Source organism: Miniopterus natalensis, chromosome 7 (genome assembly GCF_054644295.1).
Source record: "Miniopterus natalensis isolate mMinNat1 chromosome 7, mMinNat1.hap1, whole genome shotgun sequence".
NCBI lineage: Eukaryota > Metazoa > Chordata > Mammalia > Chiroptera > Miniopteridae > Miniopterus > Miniopterus natalensis.
In genome coordinates, this window is record NC_142087.1 from 80,688,111 (window position 1) to 80,709,480 (window position 21,370).

A 21,370-nucleotide genomic window follows, 5' to 3' on the forward strand; every position below is an offset into this window, starting at 1 on the left:
GGCGCCGCGGAGGGCGCCGGCGGGGCCGGCGAGGGCGCCGGCATCGGGGGCACGAGTAGGGCCTGGGCCGAGTGGGACTCGGACTCGGGCGACGAGGACGACGCCTACTACACGGTGCCCCGCGTGGGGGGCGTCGTGTGGCGGCCGGGGCCTCTGAAGGCGGGCGCGCTGAGCGCCCACCTGCCCCTCGTGGTCTTTCTGGTGTTCTCGGTGCGCAGCCCCTCGTGGGTGCTCAACTTCCTGCTGCAGAAGCGCACGGAGCAGGGCCGCGGCTGCGGCTTCGTGTTCGGGGCGACCTGCTGCTTCAGAATGTTCCTGGGCTGCGCCTTCTTCTCCTACTGGGGCGGCCGCGCCAAGCGCAGAGGCCGCGGGCGCCCCGGGGCCACGGGGGCCTTCGGCTCGGGCCGCGGCGCCCGCCGTCGGGGGCGCGCCGAGAGGCTCATCTAGCGCCCCCGCTCCCGCCCCCCACCAGACACCACCATCGCTGTGCAGTGTGGAGTTTTATTGAGTCTTTGTGCGTGTGTGTGAACACATTTTCCTTTTCGGTTGCTCTGTCCTTTGGTTCGTGCTCGCCTCGCTTTTTCCACACTCCCTGCTCTCTGGCTCTCTCTGTGACTCTCTCTCTTTTCGAAAATTTTCCGAAGTCCGGGCTCGGGCTCGCGCTCCCTCCCCTTCCGCCCACCCCGGCCCCTCGGCGGCGCCCACGGGAGGCGGGGGGCGGCGGCCTCGGGGGCCGCAGGGCTACGCGGCCCGGGGGGTGGAGCGTTGGCGTCGTGCGAGGGGTCGTCACTGGCTCGGAGCCGCCCCCTCTCCCCCCGCGGCCGGCCCGGCTGGGGCCCGAGCCAGGGGGGCGAGGGGGCGGCTCCCCGGCCTGTCCCCGTCCCGTCCCGGGCCGCGCGCGGGCGGCGAGACCCCCCTTCCCGGGCGCCCGGGGGGCGCCTCCCTCCGCCAGCTCCCGCCCTCCCGCCGCGGCCGCCGCGGCCGCTCCTCATCCCTCCTCCTCCTCCTTCCACCCCCCTCGCCGCCGCTGCCTCCTCCTCCCCCCGCTCCCCCCGCCCGCCGGGGCCCTTTTGGGTAGGGGCGGCGGGCCCGGGCCGAGGCAATAAGAGCGGCGGCGGCGGCAGCGGCGGCAGCAGCTCCCGCAGCTCCTGCTCTGGTCCGCCTCGGCCCGGAGCGGCCATCAGCCCCTTCGGCTTCGGCTCGAGGGGCGGGGAGCGGCTCGTTCCCCTCGGCCCGACCGACACCACCCTCCCCGCGCGGCTCGCAGTCCGCCCCGTGCGCTCCTCCCCGAGGAGCAGAGCCCGCGCCCGGCCCGCCCGCCCGGCGCTGCCCCGGCCCTCTCGGCCCACTTGAGGCCGCCCGCGCCCGACCCGCCGCCGCCGCCGCAGCCAGGCCGCGCCCCGCGCCCCGCCGCCGCCGCCATGGGCTGTCTCGGAAACAGTAAGACCGAGGACCAGCGCAACGAGGAGAAGGCGCAGCGCGAGGCCAACAAGAAGATCGAGAAGCAGCTGCAGAAGGACAAGCAGGTCTACCGGGCCACGCACCGCCTGCTGCTGCTGGGTAAGGGCGGGGCGGGGGGCGCCGGCCCCGGCCCGGCTCGGGGGCCCCTCGGGGCGCCCCGCAGGCCGCGCGCGCCGAGCCCGCCCCCCGCCCCGGGCGCGCGCTCCCGAGCCCGCTGCCGGCTCGCGGGCTCTGTCTCTGGGGGGGGGCGAGGCCGGAAGGGGGGCCCCGGGGCGCAGATTTGGCGGGGCTGGGGCTCAAAATGGGGCTGGGGGCCTTGGCGACGCAGGCAAGGGTCCCCCTCCCCTCGCCGGCTCTCCCCCCTGCTCTCTTTCTGTGCCCTCCCCCCTCGCTCTTTTCTCTCTCTTTCCGCGAGGCCTACGCGACGCCAGGGGCTCGGGTACTTGTTGGGGAGGGGGAGGAGAAGCCCCACCGGGCTCGGGAGACTGCGACAAAAAGAGGGTTTCGGGGACAGGAAATGGGGTGGCGGGCAGAGGGAGGGGGGACCCGCCTCCGTGGGGTGTGTGATTTGTTCGGAGAGGGAAAGGGAGAAAGAAAGAGGGGCCAGGAGGGGAGGGGGTGACGTGGGGAGGGGGGCGCCGCGGCGGCGAAGGGGGGCCTCGCCAAGGGGAGGCTTTGGCGGGGGAAGCGGCCGGGGGGGCGGGTGACATCAGCCCCTCGGAAGAGTCCGGAGTGGTAAAGGTGGTGCAGTGAGGGGGAGGGGGCACGGCGAGTCGTGGCGCCGGAGTGGGGGCTGGGGGAGGAGGGAGCGCGGCCGCCGCTGGGCGCGACTCGGTGCGTTCGGGGCCGGACACATTGTGCGCGCGGAGCAGACGTGTCCCGGGCCGGGCGGCTGGGGAGGGAAGGGAAGGCGAACCAAATAAAACGAGACAAAAAGAAAAAAAAAATGGAGTTAGTACGCTAAGTGCCCAGTGAAGCCAAATGACACGTCATTTTTACAGTATGACCTTTTTTCCCCTTCCAGACATGCAGGCTTTTTGAAAAGCAAAGAAGAGCATTAATTGTAGCGGCCGCCCCTACCCCTCGCAGCAGCCCCCCCAGTAAACCATTCACACACATTTCCCTGTTAGTCGGCCGCCTTGACAGTGCTTTGTGAAAAAAAAAGGGGGGGGAGACATTCACAAATCAGAACTGGAAAATGACATTTGTCTGTAAATGGCTTCTTGGTCTGGAAATGGCGTTTTTTGCCCTTTTCAAGGTGGGGGGGGAGGGGGTCGAGTGCGCTCTAAGGAGACGACTTTTTTTTCCAGGTGGAAGGAGATGAAAAGACGTTAATTAGTTGTTTGTCAAGTGACTTTTGATTGCGGTTTTTACTCTGGTCAAAAAAAAAGGGCGGGTGGAATTTAGGGAGATGACCTTTCCTCCTTTTTACTTAAAGGTGCTGCTTGGGGGCGCGGGGGGGGGGGGGCGGTTAAAAGAAAATAAAAGAAATTGTTGAAATGACCAAAAGCATTACACAAGCATTCATTAGTATGGAAGTTATCCACTTCCTCAGTAATTTGGCTGAGTTAATTGGTGAATTTGCTAGGTTAAGACCTAGTTCGTGGTCACACTTCAACAAAACAGCTTAGTTATAAAGAATAAAGTGTAAAGGCTGCGTTTCTTTGTGGTGTTTGCTTGTTTGGATGGGTTATGTCTTTGTTCTGGGTCCAGGTTTATATAAAGCAGAAAATTATTAAGTGAAAATAAGGCTCTTTGGTGTTTATGCATTTGCAGTTTCAGTAATTAAACAATAAATAAGTTGAGGTCTTATCTAACACTTTTAAAGGTAGAATTATACCATGTGAATAATAATATGCATATAATTTGATTTCAAAGTATAAGCCTGGAAAAGTCTAGAATCTTTTTCTTGGAATGCTATCTTGTTAGCTGAATACTAATTTGAAACAAGTGTGATGCTAATCGTACCTTAAATTTCTAACACCTTTGTGCAGTAATCACCAAGTCTGCACTTAATTTGAGACTGTTATTTTGAACACACCTTGCATCACTCTGGGCTAACCTTCCCCAGGTGTCCTAGTGTATGTGGCTACATTTTATCACAATTTATTGATAGCCTCTGGCACAGGTATCTGCAGCTCAAGCCAGTGCGACACATTTTACATTTTGAAACAGTGATTCTCACCGAATAATCTCCCCCCCCCACAAAAAAGAGGAAGCAAGCCCCAAATCCACTGGTTTTAATCCATCTTAATAGCATAAAATTGAGTGAATTACAGTACCACAAAAGATCTTGCAGTAATTTTTCAGCCCAATTCTCTAATTTCACATATGCGGAAACTGAGGCACAGTTCTGTTTGTGCTTCTAAAAGAGGTATTACGCATCCTAACGCCTCTGAAATAAGAATATTGGAGATTCTGATTAATTTTATGTTTTCTCTTCATGGAACCTCCTAATAGTGCCTTTAATATTTTAATTTATGAAAGTGAGGCTCATTAAGATAGAGTGTTTGCTTTGAAATCAATGTTTCTGTGGAAACAAATTTTAACTTTTACAGGTATTGATTACAGCCTTGTGAAAAGGCAAGAGAAGGAGGAATGCTTTGCTCTCTGGGAAGTAAAACAATTAAGAAAATTAAAAGGGGGGGGGGTAAAAAACCAAACTGAGGTTTGTGTGGGAGGTGAGCAAAAAATGGTTCATACAATTATTTGTGGGAGAGCTTGCATTTACAAAAAAGAAAATGAAAAAACAACAGCAATCCTCCTTCTAGCTTGGAAATGGGGTTTTTCACCATTATTTCTTCAAATATAAGGTGATTTAAAATGGAGGCATGCGTCCCTTCTTACTTTTAGTTGGGAAGGGCATGACATCTTTGAAAATGCAGTGGTTTCCAGGTATATTTTTCCTTATGATTAAAGTCTGGTCCTTTTTAACTCTTACAGTTGCTGCATGTTAATGTGGTTCTCAAACACTACATTTGATATTAAAATGTGTTTTTCCAAGAGATGACAAAATTGGTGGTCTTCTACCCCACTCCCGCATGACATGGTTGTTGAATCCAGAGAGAATTTTCGGGGAAAGGAGGGTGGGGGTAATTGGGTAAAATGCCATGCTGCGGTTTGAGGGGCTGACTTCAGTAGCCCCGGGGGAGAGAAACCTGCCCAGAGAGGAGCTGCATTGGGACAATGTTTGGGAGGCAAGTGCTGCGTCAGAACGTGATCTGCAGACTGCAGTGTATGGGCATTGTTGGTGGATCCTGGGTATTTTAACCATGAAACATCTGACAAACAATGAATTATGTGGCTCTATACATTCATGCGTGCAATGTACCAGTGAATTCTCAGTTTGAACTTCAATTTTCTCGCCCCCCCCGCCCGCCAAAAAAAAAGACAAAATTGAGTCATTTCTTCTTCTCCCTCTTTGCTTCCCCACCCTGCAAATTTTAAAACAGCCAAAACCAAAACAAAACCTGAAACAGCAAAATGTTTAATTCTTGTTTGTTGTTCTAATGGTGAAATACTGCAGGGACACAGAATCGGACTTTTATTTCATTTCTGATGCGTCGAAATGTCAATGCAAATTGCAAGTCTGTTGTATTTTGTTTGTTTCTCTTGCGTGTTGCTTCTATGGAAAAAACAGCAGTCCTCCGCTGCCCAAAGTGTGTAAAATGCCTCCTTCATAACCTGAGACTTACTTTCATTTTCTAGGTGCTGGAGAGTCTGGTAAAAGCACCATTGTGAAGCAGATGAGGATCCTGCATGTTAATGGGTTTAATGGAGAGTAAGTGTCAAAGCTGCGCCAGGGACAGGAGCACACTTGATACTAACCTTTAGGGAGTTTAGGGAGCTTGGGGGGCTGGGCAGCCAATTTTTACTTAATTTTTCAGTCTGCATATTAGAAAATCTGGGGAGAATTCTTCAGGGATTTCCCCCCTCCCTCCTTTTAATAGTTGGTGCAGCAACAAATAGTAATAACATTAAAGCACCCGTGTCCTTGAGAAGAAAACATCTCCCCTTCCCCGGGAAAAGGGCGCCTGGTTGGCCCCAGGGGACAGGTCTGTCTCAGGCTTTGGTGCAGTGGGTCCCCAACATGGCTGACAAGGGCGGTGGCCACCCCCTTAGTCATGCGACACTGACCACTGAGAAACCCCCCCCCCCCCCAGCAGATTACAGCGCAATGCACCAAGACAGGATGTTTTAAACTATTAGGGAAACATTCTTTCAATAATATTATCTCACAAAACAAAGTTGGAAGAGGCAGCCCTTGTTAATAATTATTCATAACCCTCCCCCCCCAGTCTTGGAATTAATATTACGGGCAAATCATTGTTTCCCTTTTTAAAAATCTATAGTCATGCCTGAAGAAACAGAAAGGGGACATTTAAATGGTGGAAAGGCTAGGAGTTAGGTCCCTCTGGCAGGATCAAGGGGCACTTTTGCCTTTGAAACGTCCTTCCAGGCATCTTGGTGTGGGACAGTGTGAGGATACCTCAAGAATGAAGGTGAAAAGCATGCGCATATGTGAGGGATGGAAAAGACAGGGTCGCGCTGGCCATGCGGGGGACAGACCGAGGGAGTTTGCCCCCCCCCCCCCCCCCAAGACCCCAGCTAAGTTGACCAGCCTTGTTTTCCTGGTGTTGAGGGACTGTTCACCATTACTAGCTGGTTAGCAGTTCCAGTCCCCCTCCTAAACCTGGGTTCTAGTGAAAGATTACTCCGTTGCATTCCCTTTAGTTTCGGAAGGGGAGACTGAGTCATGGTGGCGTAGTTTAATTCAGTTACACACCAATACCCCCCCACCCCCCGCCATAAAAAACCCATAAACAGCCCTACTGTCGCCCGAGTACCCGGGAAACAAACAATGAACTTTATCACCTTTCAGAGGTTAAAGAGCTGCACTGAAGGCAGTTCTTTATGGAAAATTCTAGAATTCTTAGATCAAACAATGGGGGGGGGGTAAGAAAAGGATGACATCATACGAATGGACATTTTAGTTTAGGTGCTTTTTAGGCTTGAACCGTGAATTTAAGAAGGATGGGCTATTTCACCAACTTTATAACTGACTCCCCATGAGTTGTCAATACGCCCATACATGCGGTAATTAAACAAGTCACCCCCGCAGAAACCAGTTCTGAAATTTCTAATTCCATACACACCCTTCAGTAAAGTCCTGCCACCAGAGACGGCCACCGGTCAATAAACAGAAACTGGAGACTGACTTCCAGCTATATGAATTTGTCACTTAAAGAAAACCTCTTGCATAACTTTCCCCCTGCAACTTAACGGGGAGCGCTGCTTCACGAGGCTAGTTAACCAAAACGAACCCGACCCTGGACCCTCTAGATAAATATTTTGGTTGAAACTGGACATGGCTAGCATTTTTAAAGGATGCAGCAGCCACTGTTTACCTTAGTTCGAGTCCGATGGAAAATAGGACATCCTTAAAATAATTAACTTCAAAGTTTTATTACTTATTACCCTAATTTTTTTAAAAAAAATTTTTAGAGAAAGGATTCTCCTCCCTAAGTGGGCCAGTCTGTAATGCAGACCAGGCATTTAAACCAGAACTTCTCTTTTCTTTTTTTTAAAAAAGAGGAAGCGAGGTTCCCAGTTTGCCTGCTTTGTGGAGGAAGCCATAGGTAATCTCCAAGGATGTTAAATTTAGCCTGCGAAAGAGACATACAGGGAATTCTTAGTGTGAGTCTAGAAATTTTATTTTTATCTTGTCCAAGGAGCCTTCTTTTTTCTTTTTCCTCACTGTGGTATTGCAACAAAAACAGTTTCCTCCTTGACCAGGAATTCCCTGTAGAACTGGGACGTCGGGTGTGGGGTCTTTCCCTCCCGTAAATGTCGCTTTGTCAGTGCTGGGCTGAGCTGTTCCACTTGCCTTAACTACTGCAGACTGCGTGCCGGTTACCTGTGTAGAGTAACTTGTAATTCTAATCTGACTTTCAGAAATAGAGGTCAAATTCGGATTTTCCTAACGCACAGCTAACTCTTCCTTACATTGAGTGCCAGAAAAAACAGCACCATTAACACCGGCTGAGCTAATGAGCTAATCGATGATAAAACCACAGATGGCTTAGCCAGGCTCCCCCTCCGACTTTCTGGGTGGGGTGCCCACCGGTCATGAAGACTGGATTTTGAGAGGTGTTTTTTTTTTTTGTTTGGTTCTCGAAGTCCAGGTATGGTTTTAACTGATGACAATTTATGGGAAACAATTACTCATAAATAAAAACATTTTATAGGTAGTTTCAGACTGCAGGAAGAGAAGTCTTAGTGTTGCAGCAGATGTCATGGGCAGCAGTTAGCGTGTCCATGCTTCTTGTTCAGGTACAACACTGAGGATTGAGGTCTGGGAGCACGAGGACCTCCATAGGTGCTACCGTGTTCTCCAAAGAACAGATAAATCACTGCCTGGCTCCCTGGTGCATGTACATTTAGTGAAAGCACAAGAAAATAATTATCAGTCCCTTCTGTCCCCAACCAGAGTCTCCAGAGGGCTCTGTTAATACTGCAGCCAAGGTGTGGAATTCTCCCCTCCATGGCGCACAGCCCCAGGAGACCTTCCAAGTTCGCCAAAAAGGCAGCGACCTACGGATTAATGGGGTGGTGGCCCTTGGCTGAGGAATGGAGAGAGGCTGGGTGGGGATTTTGTGGAATTGCGGTGCCTTGCAGATTAGGTGAGCTTTCAATCTCTCTTTAAAAGGGGCGGCGAAGAGGACCCGCAGGCTGCCAGGAGCAACAGCGATGGGTAGGCACATTCAAAACAGAAAAACTTTTAACAGACAGACATGAAGATCATACTGGGAAACTGAGGGCAGAGCCCCGGGAAGAAAGCAAAAATTATTTAAGGGCCATCATCCATCTTGGTATACATTTGCAAACAACACAAACAGCTTCATACATCTCACAGCACGTGAACTGCAAAACAGTTTCTGTTGTTTTTTTGGCCATCCATAAAGTGTAATTAGATCCAGCTGGGGGAGCACTGTAGATTCCAGCTTTAGACGATAGTTTAGGATTTCCAGAACTGCGCTTTTTCCTTACGGTTCCTGTCCAGTCCAGTCCCCCATGCCACCCACCCCCAGCTCTCCATTTGAATCTGCTACTTGTTTTTAAAACTGTCTAATAAATCCCATCACCCAGTGGTTGGTCTGACTTTAAAATTTCAGGCCTCTGAGAAAAATTTTCTGTTTAAATACGTGGTGCCGCACTGTCCTTGAATGGGGACAAAACTCAGCACCTGGGGGGGGTAAGTTATTGTGACGAATGATCTCGAAAAGCCTCTGGTCTGTTAAAAGTTATCAAATTAATTTAATCCGAGGCCCTGTACGTCAGCTAGTGGACAGCACAGGAAATGAGCGATGGCATCCATCTTTTTTCCATTCATTATTGGATTATTTTTTCTTCACTTCCTGCAGCCCCACTGCCATCACACGCCAGCACACATGCATGCATGCCAGGTAACCCGCTCGAGCTGTGCCTGCACATTCAGCATGCTGTCATCGGGCAGCTTTCTCCTGACACCACGCAGGGCCATTGAGGAGCGAGGGCATCTCAAGCAGCTGCTGTGGCCGGGAGGGGCGGGGCAAAGGAGATTGGGGCTGGGACAAAGTGACTGACACATGTTTGTTCATCTGTTTTTTTTAGAATATATTACCCCTAGATGATGGCTACGGTTTCTCTTCATCCCTTCTTCCCGGCTATGCCCCTCACCCTTGCATGCTGGAATTGGCCCATCTTAGGAACTTCTAATAAGAATACTATTCTGTTGTGGGGGGAGGGGGATGGGCCCTACCACCTAACCTCTGAAGATAAAAAAACAAAAAACAAAAAAATTTAAAAATGCCAAAAACAAAAAAGGGGGGGATAAAATCCTTAATTGTTCAAAATGTAGTAGTGACATCCAAAATAGGCATCTACAGAACAAGTGACTGTCAGTTTACTGTACCAAAAGTTGGTGTTTGAGTAGTGACAAGTCCTTACTGAACAACTGTGTGTGAGATGCTAGCCTGACCTTACCCTACTAATCCTGCCTGCTCTTCTCTCTGACTGTTCTGCAGTAAATACAATATTAACATACGTGATAAATAAAACTTCTCTGCATGTCTCAGCAGTCCCTGTCTGTCTTCTGTCTTTCTTCTTATGTCTGTCTTTCCCTATAAAAGCACAAAAATAGAGAACCCCAACCACTTAAGCCTGGGGAGGGTGGTGAAGGGGGGAGCTCTTAGGATTCGAACCAAGCTTCTGCTTTATGCATAGAGGTGGAGGGAGGGGGAGCTACAATGTCCTAAAAGTACTTCCAGCCCCAATTTTGTAGTCTGTCAGAAATTGATAAATACTTTGGCCTTAGAGACACCTGAGGAACTTCTCTCTCAATCTTACAATGAACGTTCATTAAGCAATAGTAAGGGTGATGATGAAACCTGCCAGCCTCCGGTGTAATATCTCCATCTACATAGTAATTGCTTCAATGGCAGCATTTTATGTTGGAGTATTACACACCCGAATTAGATCGGATTCCTATTTTAGCGGTTTTATACTTGATGTACTCCCACATCTACTCACATACGTAGATGAATGCTGAACACGTTCTCAAAATATCCGTATTTAAGACGGGAACTTTTCCAATCATCATACTACTACTTAGACCCAAAGATTGAGCTGAATGAGAGAACCTGTCTCTGGAGAGCACTGTCTTGGGCTGTGTGTGCATTTGGGTACTTAGTCCCCAAACAGTTCATTTTAATTATTGTGGACCTTAAAACCAAAGAAAGGTTCTCGGCTCTTGTTACCATGGAAATGAGACCTGTTTTTAATGAACAGGAGTGGAATTGCCCTGTGGGGTCTTAGATGAGCTTGAATCCCTAAGTAAATACGAGGGGCAATTAAACACGCACATCCTGTAAAAATTCTTATGTCAGCATAACTGATGTCAGACCATAGCCCCGAGTCTGGACACCCTGATTGCAAGAAGGAGCTTCAAGTTGCATAAACGCAGGAGCAGCACAGAGGACTCGGGACTCCCAGTCCCTTCAGTGCAGGGTGGGGACCTTAGGAGTCCGGGGGGGGGGGGGGAGTGGCAGACTTAAGTTCCTTAAGTTGGTGGCCTGGGCCCCCCCCCAGGTGCGCATGCTGCCCCTCCCCTCATCACATCTAGAGTTCCCCAGAGTGCAGCACTCTTGTTCAAATAGCCCTGAGGGGATCCATGGTCCCATTTGTCCTGCCCCACTCCCAAACCAACCCCTCACTGGTTGAGAGCAGCCCTGATAAGGGAGCAGGGTCTCTCAAGGCCGGCGCTGAACAGAAAAAGGGTTGATTCTGGAAAGGGCTCTTTGAGAAGATGAGGGCCCACCCCTCAAATATGCAAATACTCAGGAAATATAATTAGATCAGGAAAGACCAGGTTCTTGGGGGGGGGGGGCAGGCTGTTTGCAGGCAAGCATGTGGCCCCATCAGCTCCCTGGCCCAAGGTCCCCGCTCCCTGCTCCCCCAGACTCCCTCCCTCCTCCCTGCAGCACTAACACTCAGGGCAGCCTGTGGCTCCTATTAACCCCTTTGCATTTTCTCTGTATTAATGTTCTGTCTTCTGAGGGGTCTTTACCTCCATCCCCTCACTCTGGTAAAGCATCTAGGTGAAGCCTTCAAAGATGGGGAATCTCAAGAGATTATTTTAAAAATTACAGCAAAGATGAGCTCTGTCCCTTCTTCAGTGACTCAGACTTTCCCTCTGGGCCTCAGTTTCCTCCTTAGTCATGTCCCAGGGCCTAATACACAGCAGGTGTGTTTCTGTTCCATAAGCCCAGAGGCAGGGTTGGGGCAATGGACATAGCATGATTTATGCCCCAAGCTAGGGGTCCTTTACCCTAAAATCACAAACTCCCTGGTCGAAAAGACACAGCATTTCAATTGATGCAAATGGGGGTACAGACATTGTGGGGGGGGGAGGGGACCCAGAAGCCCAAGGGTGTGGCCTTTACCAGTCACTGATGGTGGGTCATTCCACACAGGCCACTCTGTAGTTCCAAGTTAAAAGTATTTTAGCCCAGCTGGGTGTGGCTCAGTGGTTGAGCATTGACCTAGGATCCAGGAGATAGCAGTTCAGTTCCCTGTCAGGGCACATACCTGGGCTGCAGGCTCCATCCCCAGTCAGGGGCGCGCAGGAGGCAGCTAATCAATGACTTATCATTGATGTTTCTATCTCCCTCTCCCTCTCTGAAATCAATAAAGATATATTTAAAATACATGTATTTTTTAAAGCAACAAAACCTCCAACCTCTACTTAAAGAGGAGGACGCTGCCCCCACCCCCAATACAAAAGTCTCAGGTCTTAAAAGACTTCCGAGGGCAAAATCTCATTTCTGTCCATGCTGAAGGGTCGGTGTGTGCTGATGTCATCAACTAGAAACGTCCATTGCTGCTGGCTGCAGTGACAGACACACAATGACTTCTTAAGTAAACAAGCAAATAACCAGGGCTGCAGGCCCTGAGATCTAATTAACACACCACGTCACTCAGCCCTCTAATCCAGGGGCCCAGTCGGCCCCAGGCGGAGCCATGACACCCTCCTGGGCCTCACAGTGACATCACCCACCCCCAGCAGAGCCGCTGGTAACACCGAGGACGTGTTAGTGTGCAATGGGGGCTTCAAGCACCTGGGCCCGCAAGCGAGGGAGCGACGGACAGGGTCCAACCTCTGGTACAGTAGGCCTTGGTCACACTCGGGATGCCAATTTGCTGATCGGCCGCCATCAGGCGTGCCCTCCGGCCAGAACTAGGAGGTGGTCATTTAAGACCACCCTCATTCGGGACCCTCCAATCACTCCTTCAAGAACAGAATACTATGCTTAGTTGGAATGTCTTGACTAAAGCCACCCTGTTGGGCAACATGATGCCATATGATTTTCTTTTCTTTTCAATCCCACTGTAGTGAGAAGGCCACCAAAGTGCAGGACATCAAAAACAACCTGAAGGAGGCCATTGAAGTACGTGCTCAGGTTCTCTCTCGTTCTGTTAGCCCCCCCAGGCAGTGCTGCCCCCTGACCGCTTGCTCAATCCCTTTCAGACCATCGTGGCCGCCATGAGCAACCTGGTGCCGCCCGTGGAGCTGGCCAACCCCGAGAACCAGTTCCGCGTGGACTACATTCTGAGCGTGATGAACGTGCCGGACTTTGATTTCCCTCCCGTAAGCGGCGCCCGCGCGCAGCCCGCCCCGCGCCGCGGCTGCGTCACGGGCTCACCTGCGTCCGGGCCACGCCTGTGTCTGGCAAAGCACATCCCCGTGATGCTTAGGAGAAAGTTAATTCCATGAGGGTTCTTAATGTTTAAAACCCCCCAGGAACTAATAATTACTAGGGCATGGCTCAAGATGTATGAGCAAAATTGTCGCCCCTTGTAAATCTTGTACAAGTACACGTCACATTTTAATAATACAGACCACACTTGATAGATGGTAGATTTTTATGAGAGAAAGCCATGAGTTATGGCACCCTTACTATTCCCTTTTTACGCATCTTGTGACAAACGAGAGTATGTTAACATGGCACACAAGCTCCTATGTCCAGTTAATTGAGTGCACCCTAAAACCCCTAGGAATGCAGCACCAGCTCCGAGCTCTATGCGTGGGGTGCCCTCATTTGGAAGTGGCCCCTAGACTCCCCCTGGGTGCAGGCCCCGCCTCTAACGCCTCTCTCGGCCCCCCCGCAGGAATTCTACGAGCACGCCAAGGCTCTGTGGGAGGACGAGGGAGTCCGAGCCTGCTACGAGCGCTCCAACGAGTACCAGCTGATTGACTGTGCCCAGTAGTAAGTGGCCTCCCCTCATCATGGGACACGCGCCCTCAAGGAGGGAATGGTCACTACCCAGACCGAGGCGTTTGCAAATGAGTCCTCACGGGCGAGGGTGGCAGCCAGTTACCCCACCTGCGCTCTGAGCAGTTTCCTCATTCACTTGCTTTTCAAAGCCCTTAAATTGCACTTTTTAGTGTAGTGACATTATTTTATATAAACAATGCCTGTTAGCGAAAATGATAATTACTAGCAATAAGGCGATATTCATAATTAATTAGCTTGAAGTAATTGATTGAATTGACCGCCAGGCATTTAGGGAGACAGGGCAGCTCTCACACTTTGGGTAATGCAAAAATATTTTATTTTATTACTGTAATTTAACAACATGACAGAAAGCTGCCTCTCCCCTCCCTGGTAGCTAATAATTGCTTTGCTATTGCAAAGAGTTTAACAGACAAGCAACTTTGTATATTTTCACAAGGGACAGAAAAACAATCCCATCTTGGCCAGTCTCTGCGACCCCCCACCCCACCCCCAACCCCTTCTTCAACAAAGTCCCTGATTTTCTCAAAAGTTTGAACTAAAAGCTGGAAGTGCTAATTATAGTAACGCAAAACAAATGGAAATCCTGGAATTGTTTGCGTTTGTGTCCTGGATCCAAGTCAGAGGACAGGTACAGGATTCGGAGGCCCGGGAGTGCCCCGGGGGAGGGCGGGGCAGTTTCATTAATAGCAGTTTAGGCTGATTTGGTGTTTTGGTTTTTTTTAAATCTTCCACCATCTGAAAGTTTTTCTTTTTAATGCAACATTAAATTACTCCTGCAGCTTCATCTGAAAGTGGCAGCATCCCCACAGTTTATGGAAAGTTTTAAGAAACTCGGGGAAAAAAAGACATGGCTTGTAAAATGTCTTCCCTGGCCAGAGGATTTCCAGGCCCTGCTGGCACTGACCAGCCTGCTTCTGGCTTCACTGCCTTTATGTTAAAGTTGAGATACTGGTACCTTGCCCATTTCTTAAGCTGCCTATTTTTATTTGTTGAGCTGGGGTTTGGCTGGCCCTGCTCCAGCTGTCTCTCTCACCAGATTTGGTGCTGATGAGCTATTTATAGAACTGTGGTTCTGTTGCCATGGCAACTCGCTGGAGGCCAGGGCGGCTGGGGAGCTATTTCTGGACTGGTGCTGTAATGTAAGACTGATTGGGCAAGTTAGTGTATCCTCCGAGCCAGACTAACTCTAAACTGGTAAAAAGGAAGGGGGAAAAAAACTAACAGAACTTCTTTAAATAGACTTTTCCCCTTTTGGGACTTTTTTTTCAGAGTAGCCCACTTAAAGCAATTTTAACCCCTCACCCCCCCCCCCCAGAAAAGCTGGGTTTAACATTAATTTTCTATATTAATCAAATTAATCCAGTCTTTTCAAAAGTTATTTTTCCCAATGGTGTTTCTAGTAAGCAACATAAAAGCAAAAAGTCAAGCTATAGAGAGAGGAGGTGGAAAACTTTTCCATGTATAGCTTTCGGCTCATTAATGAGTGTCCCTGGGACCCCAACCCCCCCTCCCCCCACGCTTGCTCCCTGCCACATCAAGACCCATATGCTGGGTTGCCCTGGGGTTTTTTAAAATTACGAATTTCATATCTGGACTGTTCTATTTCATGGATCAAATATGCCGGAAGGGAACACTGTGTTTGTTTCCTGTTCAGTGTGGTCAGGGAAAAAAAAGGCCCCTGTGTGTCAACCTCTTTTGTTCTCTTTAATGAGCGAGGTTCTTAAAAGGTGGAAGGAGGGAATACCCCTTCTGAGTAACTCCAACATCGAATTTTCATTAGTCCCCTGGGGGGATCCAAATTGAGACACGAAAGTATATGATTTTCAAGCTATCTGCCAGTTTAGTCAAAGCCAAACAATTTCATATTTAAATTTTTTTTTATCTTAAATTCTGTTTGCTCTAACTGCTTTAAGGCATAAACTTTGAATCACAAATGTAACCAACACAAGCAGCATTCCTATTGACTTAACTGTGGGGTGACCATTTCTATTAGCTTGACTTGGTAGAGAGGCTGGAATATTGCGCAAATCGGCACACCCCTTCACACCCGTGTGTCTTTCTTTCCCTCCCAGCTTCCTGGACAAGATTGATGTCATCAAGCAGGATGACTATGTCCCCAGCGATCAGGTATGCAAAAGTTCTCAAGCTTGTCAAGAGTTTTGCTCTAGATTGGCGATTTTTAACATTTTGGTAAGATCCACTGACCTTGATTATGTTCTAGGACCTGCTTCGCTGCCGTGTCCTGACTTCTGGAATCTTTGAGACCAAGTTCCAGGTGGACAAAGTCAACTTCCAGTAAGTGAATGGTTCCCTTTCTAAGAAACAGAGATAATGGTGTCTGGATGTTTCCTCTGGCAGTTAGAGTGGTGGATCCATGTTAGCCCTTTGGAGTGACCAGGTGTTCTTTCTCCTGCAGCATGTTTGATGTGGGCGGCCAGCGTGACGAACGCCGCAAATGGATCCAATGCTTCAATGGTATGGAAGCCATGGGCATCTCTCCTGTCTGGGACTTTTTGCTTTTGTAATTGTGAGGTATCATTTTTGCTTCTAACTCTCATTACCTTTGCTTTCTTGTGCTGAAGATGTGACTGCCATCATCTTCGTGGTAGCCAGCAGCAGCTACAACATGGTCATTCGGGAGGACAACCAGACCAACCGCCTGCAGGAGGCTCTGAACCTCTTCAAGAGCATCTGGAATAACAGGTTAGTGGAACAACCCTCAGGTTTTTCCTCCCAGCCACTTGCCCAGAAGGCATGGGACTGATGTCCAGCCCTTGTATTTGCCCTGTTACAGAATAGAATCTTGTCCAAGACCTTGTGCTAGCATCTCAATCCCCCTGTAGAAGAAAAACTCTTTTCCTGAGCTTTAACCCTACTTCCCTTTTTGTTAGATGGCTGCGCACCATCTCTGTGATTCTGTTCCTCAACAAGCAAGACCTGCTCGCTGAGAAAGTCCTTGCTGGAAAATCGAAAATTGAGGACTACTTTCCAGAATTTGCTCGCTACACTACTCCTGAGGATGGTACGTATGACCTTCTGCAGTTAATTGGCACACATTTCAGCTCATTAGTTCTATATACAGTTATGTATATGTTAATTAACAAAATATTTGTATTTTTCCTAGCGACTCCCGAGCCCGGAGAGGACCCACGCGTGACCCGGGCCAAGTACTTCATCCGCGATGAGTTTCTGGTGAGTAGACTGTCTCCTTCTCTCTTTGGTTGCTTTTATTCTCAGGGATAGAAATTGACTTAATTCTGCATTTGGGGATTAAACTGTCCAGTACTTCAGTTTCATTTAATTTGTCACCTGTACAAATTTTAGCTTTTGTGCCCCTTTACCTGGTTTTGTTTTAACAAAATGTCCGTAGCTGGTCAAGGGTCCTTTGTGGGGGAAGTTTCTGGAGAGGGGGCGCTGACCCAGTTTCCCTCTCTGTGCCACAGAGAATCAGCACTGCCAGTGGAGATGGGCGTCACTACTGCTACCCCCACTTCACCTGCGCTGTGGACACCGAGAACATCCGCCGTGTGTTCAACGACTGCCGCGACATCATCCAGCGCATGCACCTCCGTCAGTATGAGCTGCTGTAAGAAGGGAACCCCCAAATTTAATTAAAGCCTTAAGCACAATTAATTAAAAGTTCAATGTAATTGTACACGCAGTTAATCACCCACCATAGGGCATGATTGACAAAGCAACCTTTCCTTTCCCCTCCGAATGGTTTTGCGAAACCCCTTTTCCCTTTCAGCTTGCTTAAATATTCCAAATTTAGAAAGCTTAAGGCGGCCTTCAGATAAAGAAAAAGAAAAAAAGGCCAAAATGGTTCCCTCTCTCTTTGAGTAACTAAAATTAACAGCAGCAAACAGAAATAAATGAATTAAATGAATTAAATATTGTCTTGTGCAGCATTAAAAAATCAATAAAAATTAAAAATGAGCAAAGTTTGTGACTCCTTTGACTTATCTGTGGTCTCGAACAAATGCTGTTGTTCTTGGTGTTGATGGTGTGAAAACTTGGGAAGCCCCATATTGACATAACAAGGCCCCAAGGTGTAAAAATCTTGCCACTTTCTTGACCTAATCTTTGAGTTTCTAAGGACAATTTGCAGACAATACAAAATGTCCGCTCTGTCCTGCCAAACTAGTTCCCCACAAAACCACTGGGCCCATCAAGAATTCTGTACTTTGACCTTTACTGCCCTATCCAAAGACTCCACCAACTAACATCCCAGTGTGTCTCCTGACCCAGACTCTGCAAAACAGGCAGTACCAAGAGCTAGAAATGGAATTAAAACAACTGGCTAGCCATTGGGGAAAATTTTAAGTTGGATCCCTACCTCAGTCCATACACAAATGAATCAGTCACGTTTAAATACAAAAAGATACTTTAAAAATGGCTATTTTTACTATTAAAATCTTGGTTTATAGACTATAGCTCTTTAAGCGTGACCTAAGATCCAAAAGCCCTAAGGAGCAGAAGTAGGAGAACTACACAAAAATTAAAATTGCACATAAAATATGAATGGGGGTGGGGACTGGCTAAAGATCTGTAACAAAGGGTTACTTTCCCTAATGAGCAAAGAGCTCTTAAGAATTAATAAGCAAACCCATCACAAAAATGGGTAAAGCACATTGGGGGAAATGTGGAACCTCAGTCATGAAATACAAATAAAACTTGTGCCACTGTTGGGAGGGGGTGGTTCTCTGCACTCATGGGCCCCATGAAGTCATGATGGGTTGCTGCTTGGACCTGAGGTCCACTTGGGTTCCCTAGTCCTTCATCCCCAGGGTCATCCCTCAAGCAGGTGGTCACCCATGGTGTGGCTTCCTGGGTGGGTGGGAGCCACAGCATCAAGCATTGCACCTTCTGAAACTGGCCTAATGGGACATTAACCAAGCTGATTCTGCAATTCAGGCCAAAAATCTACTTCCTGTTTCCCAAAGCAAATCAATCCAAGCCAAATTAAACATTGAGCAAAATGAGCCCAACAAGGGCAGAAAAAGTACCAAATGCACCATCCCCATAAACCTTCCTAAAGCTTCCTATGCAGTATTCAGTCCAACATAAAAATTGTGTGCTTGCTGTGTAGACTTAATTACAAAACAACCCTCAAAAGCTCCCCCAAGTTAACACATAATCTACATAAGTGCTTACTATGCAAATACAGCCAGAAGACTAGCCCACAAATTCTCATAATCCCACAAAGTACTCCAAATAAACACAGCTAATTAAAACCTGGGACTAGCTATCAAGTGTAACCACAACCATACCAATGCCCATCCAAGGAAAGGCTGCGCTAACAGAAACCAGGCTCAGCACCCCCGCTGGCTCGCTGGCTCGGAGGTTGAGCCGCACCTGTGAGCCAGGTGGCTGTTCTAGTGGGGGTCAGGGCGCATGCTCCCTGGGGCTCCACCCCCAGTAGGGGGCGAACGGGGGGTGGGGGGGCCGTCAGTGACTCGTCATTGACGTTTCTATCCCTCCCGCTCCCTTCCTCTCTCTGAAATCAATAAAGACATATTTTTTAAAAAGAAACCAGGTTCAACACCAGCCCCATAGCCCCTCTCTCAAGATGGCCGCCTGTCCGCACGGCTATGCAGAGATTCTGGAACCTTCTCCGGACAGCCACATATCCACCAAAATTAGAAAACAAATTCCCAGAGCTAAGGTGATACCCCAGAGCCCCCCTTTGCTGGTTAAAACGCGGCAACTTTGTGAGAACTTGTAGGAGGGACTGGAAGCCGCCTGCGAGGCCACACTCACGGGGTAAAGTTGCCCCGACAGGACGGGAGGGCTCGCGCGCTCTTCCTATGTGAAACGGCCAACAGGGAAAAAGTCGTCTGCTACGTGCCCTCTGCGCAACGAGCTGGGCCAGCCGTCACCCCCGTGCTGCCAGTGTACCCCGAGGCCTAGCGGGGGCCGCGGCCCTCAGGTTCAGGGAGCCGGGCCCGAACCTGTTCCGGTTCCAGGGGACGCCGGCCGGAAGCGGAGGCCTCCGGTTCCTTCCGGGAGGCAGGTGGGCGGGGGGCGGGGGGGCGGGACCTGCGACCCCGAGGGGGCCCTGCGGGGGTCCCGCGCGGTGCGGGGTCGCTGTGGAGCGGAGGGCTCCCCGCTGCTGCGCCGGCGCGGCCGGGCCTCGGTGCAGCCGCGCCTCCGAAACACCTCGTGCCCGCTTTCACGGGGCTGCTTTACAAATCTAAGTTTTAAGATCTTCCGAAAGTCAAAAAATTAAGAATTACATCTAAATCTGTGATTACAAGGAGCCATTGGTTTTCATTTTTTTAGCTGAATTTTTATATCTCTTTTCAAATGCAAAACAACATATTTTTCTAAAGGTAACAATTTGTGCCACACTTTATAAAGGGGCACAGGCCAATTATTATAAATAACTATTCATTGATCTTTTAGAGAAACAATTATAATAATAGTACACCCCTAAGTCCCCCGATGAAGCCTAAAACGAGGAGGGCTTAGAATTGGGCAGAATTTTTACCCACCTTCAGTTTTCTTTAAGTATGGACAAAATTACATCAGAAGAAATGCCCCTTCTATGCCAAGTGACATTCTTTTACCATAATGTGTGTAGGGTTGTGGTGTGGGTTGTTGTTTTGACATTTTGGTCATCTTATAATTCAGCAAACGTAGAGAGAATACGGAATCTAAGCAGCCGCTGGGCCTTCTGCTTTCATGGGGTTTATACTGTATTGGGGGAGACATGCATTTACCAAATAAATGATCAAAAGAATTACAAACGGAAACGAAATGCCCGAGCTCACAAACAAGGTGGGACGGTGGGGAATGGGAGATAGCTGGGGAGGATGACACTTTACCCAGGACAGACAGGAGGGCCTTTTGGAGGCGGTGACTTTTCCTAGGGGAGCCAAGGATAAGGAGCTGGACGCCCAAGCACAAGTCGCTGGCACTGTTTCTGGTTAATATCAATTATTAAAACATTACCGTTAACATTTATGGAGCACTCTCCCACGAGCCATGGCCCTTGATATGGGTTGTCTCATATATATTTATATTTTTAATCCTTACCCAAGGTTGTTTTTCCATTGCTTTTCAGAGAGTGGGGGGGGGGGGGGGGGGAGAAACATCAATGCAAGAGAGACGCGTCCACTGGTTGCCTCCCCAACTGGGGCCAGGGATTCAGCTCGCAACCCAGGGACGTGCCCTTGGCCGAAATGGTAGCCACGACCCTTCAGTCCACGGCCTGGCACTCTAACCAGTGAGCCAAACTGGCCAGGCTGGGTTCTCATTTAATCGTTATGAAACCCTTATAATCTATACAAGATGCACCCAATCTGTGCCCCACTGTACAAAAGTGAAAAAGGTAAGTTACATCTAAAACACTGAATAATTCATGCAAATTATTCTTTCAACAGTGATTACACGAAAAGGCCATTGTAATAAGCGATTCGTCCGAGTAGTTGCTACCCAGGTGCCTCTTTTGCAGCTGGGTAATTTGGTGTCCCTACCATAATTTTCCTGCATTTAAACACTCACATACTATGAGCAAGTAAACTATTCTGGTTTTACCTCTCTTGTTCTCTGTAGCAGTTAGGAGTAGGTTCAGCTGCAGATAACAGAATCTTGACTTGGGGTGGCACAGGAAAACAGCCTCTGCCTCACTTACCGAGCAGCCTGCGGTGCGCCGTCCCGGTGTGGTCAGCAGCTCACTGGGGCAGGCCCTGCGCCCACACGGGTCCCTTGGCTGCTTCCTCGAGGCTGCAGGATGGTATCGTGTCCTTAGCCCACGGCACGCAGGTGAGAAAGCGGACAGATTCTCTCAGTGCCAGGAACGCACATGCTTTGTTGATGCTCTGCCTTCTCGCCACCACCGAGGGCTGTGCGCAGAAACCCAGACGGCAAGAGAAAGACGTAGACGGGCGGGGACACAGCTGGCTAGACAGGCAGAAAAGTGTCTGTTCCGTAGCACTGTCACACACACGCACACGCACACGCACACACAGTGATTTATAATTTGGATTTTTTTTTTTAAATTATCACCTGAGGATATTTCCATTGCTTTTCAGAGAGAGTGGAAGGGAGGATGGGAGGGAGGGAGAAAG

The 21,370-nt window shown here is 49.3% G+C and overlaps 1 protein-coding gene across 3 annotated transcripts; it reads left to right on the top strand.

The window, feature by feature from the left end:
• The first annotated feature begins 1,389 nt into the window (after positions 1-1,389).
• Positions 1,390-17,239, top strand: LOC107529329 (guanine nucleotide-binding protein G(s) subunit alpha isoforms short). Of its 3 annotated transcripts, none has more exons than XM_087819199.1 (13): positions 1,390-1,560; positions 5,170-5,242; positions 8,171-8,215; positions 12,395-12,449; positions 12,530-12,649; positions 13,171-13,268; positions 15,371-15,425; positions 15,520-15,593; positions 15,715-15,773; positions 15,881-16,001; positions 16,190-16,320; positions 16,423-16,490; positions 16,742-17,239. In XM_087819199.1, exons 1-13 carry the CDS (start codon positions 1,422-1,424, stop codon positions 16,886-16,888), a joined length of 1,185 nt encoding a protein of 394 aa, XP_087675325.1. In that variant the 5' UTR covers positions 1,390-1,421; the 3' UTR covers positions 16,889-17,239. The 3 variants fall into 3 exon arrangements, with proteins under 3 accessions (XP_087675325.1, XP_087675324.1, XP_087675326.1); XM_087819198.1 differs by having other exon boundaries at positions 8,171-8,214; positions 12,391-12,449; XM_087819200.1 differs by lacking the exon at positions 8,171-8,215.
• Positions 17,240-21,370: the final 4,131 nt, after the last annotated feature.

Bases quoted from the DNA above. Each gene is read 5' to 3' on its own strand.
- LOC107529329 (XM_087819198.1), top strand. From the start codon at position 1,422: ATGGGCTGTCTCGGAAACAGTAAGACCGAGGACCAGCGCAACGAGGAG. The intron at 1,561-5,169 runs GTAAGGGCGGGG...TTCATTTTCTAG, and splicing joins GCACCGCCTGCTGCTGCTGG to GTGCTGGAGAGTCTGGTAAA. The intron at 8,215-12,390 runs GGTAGGCACATT...TTCAATCCCACT, and splicing joins TGCCAGGAGCAACAGCGATG to GTAGTGAGAAGGCCACCAAA.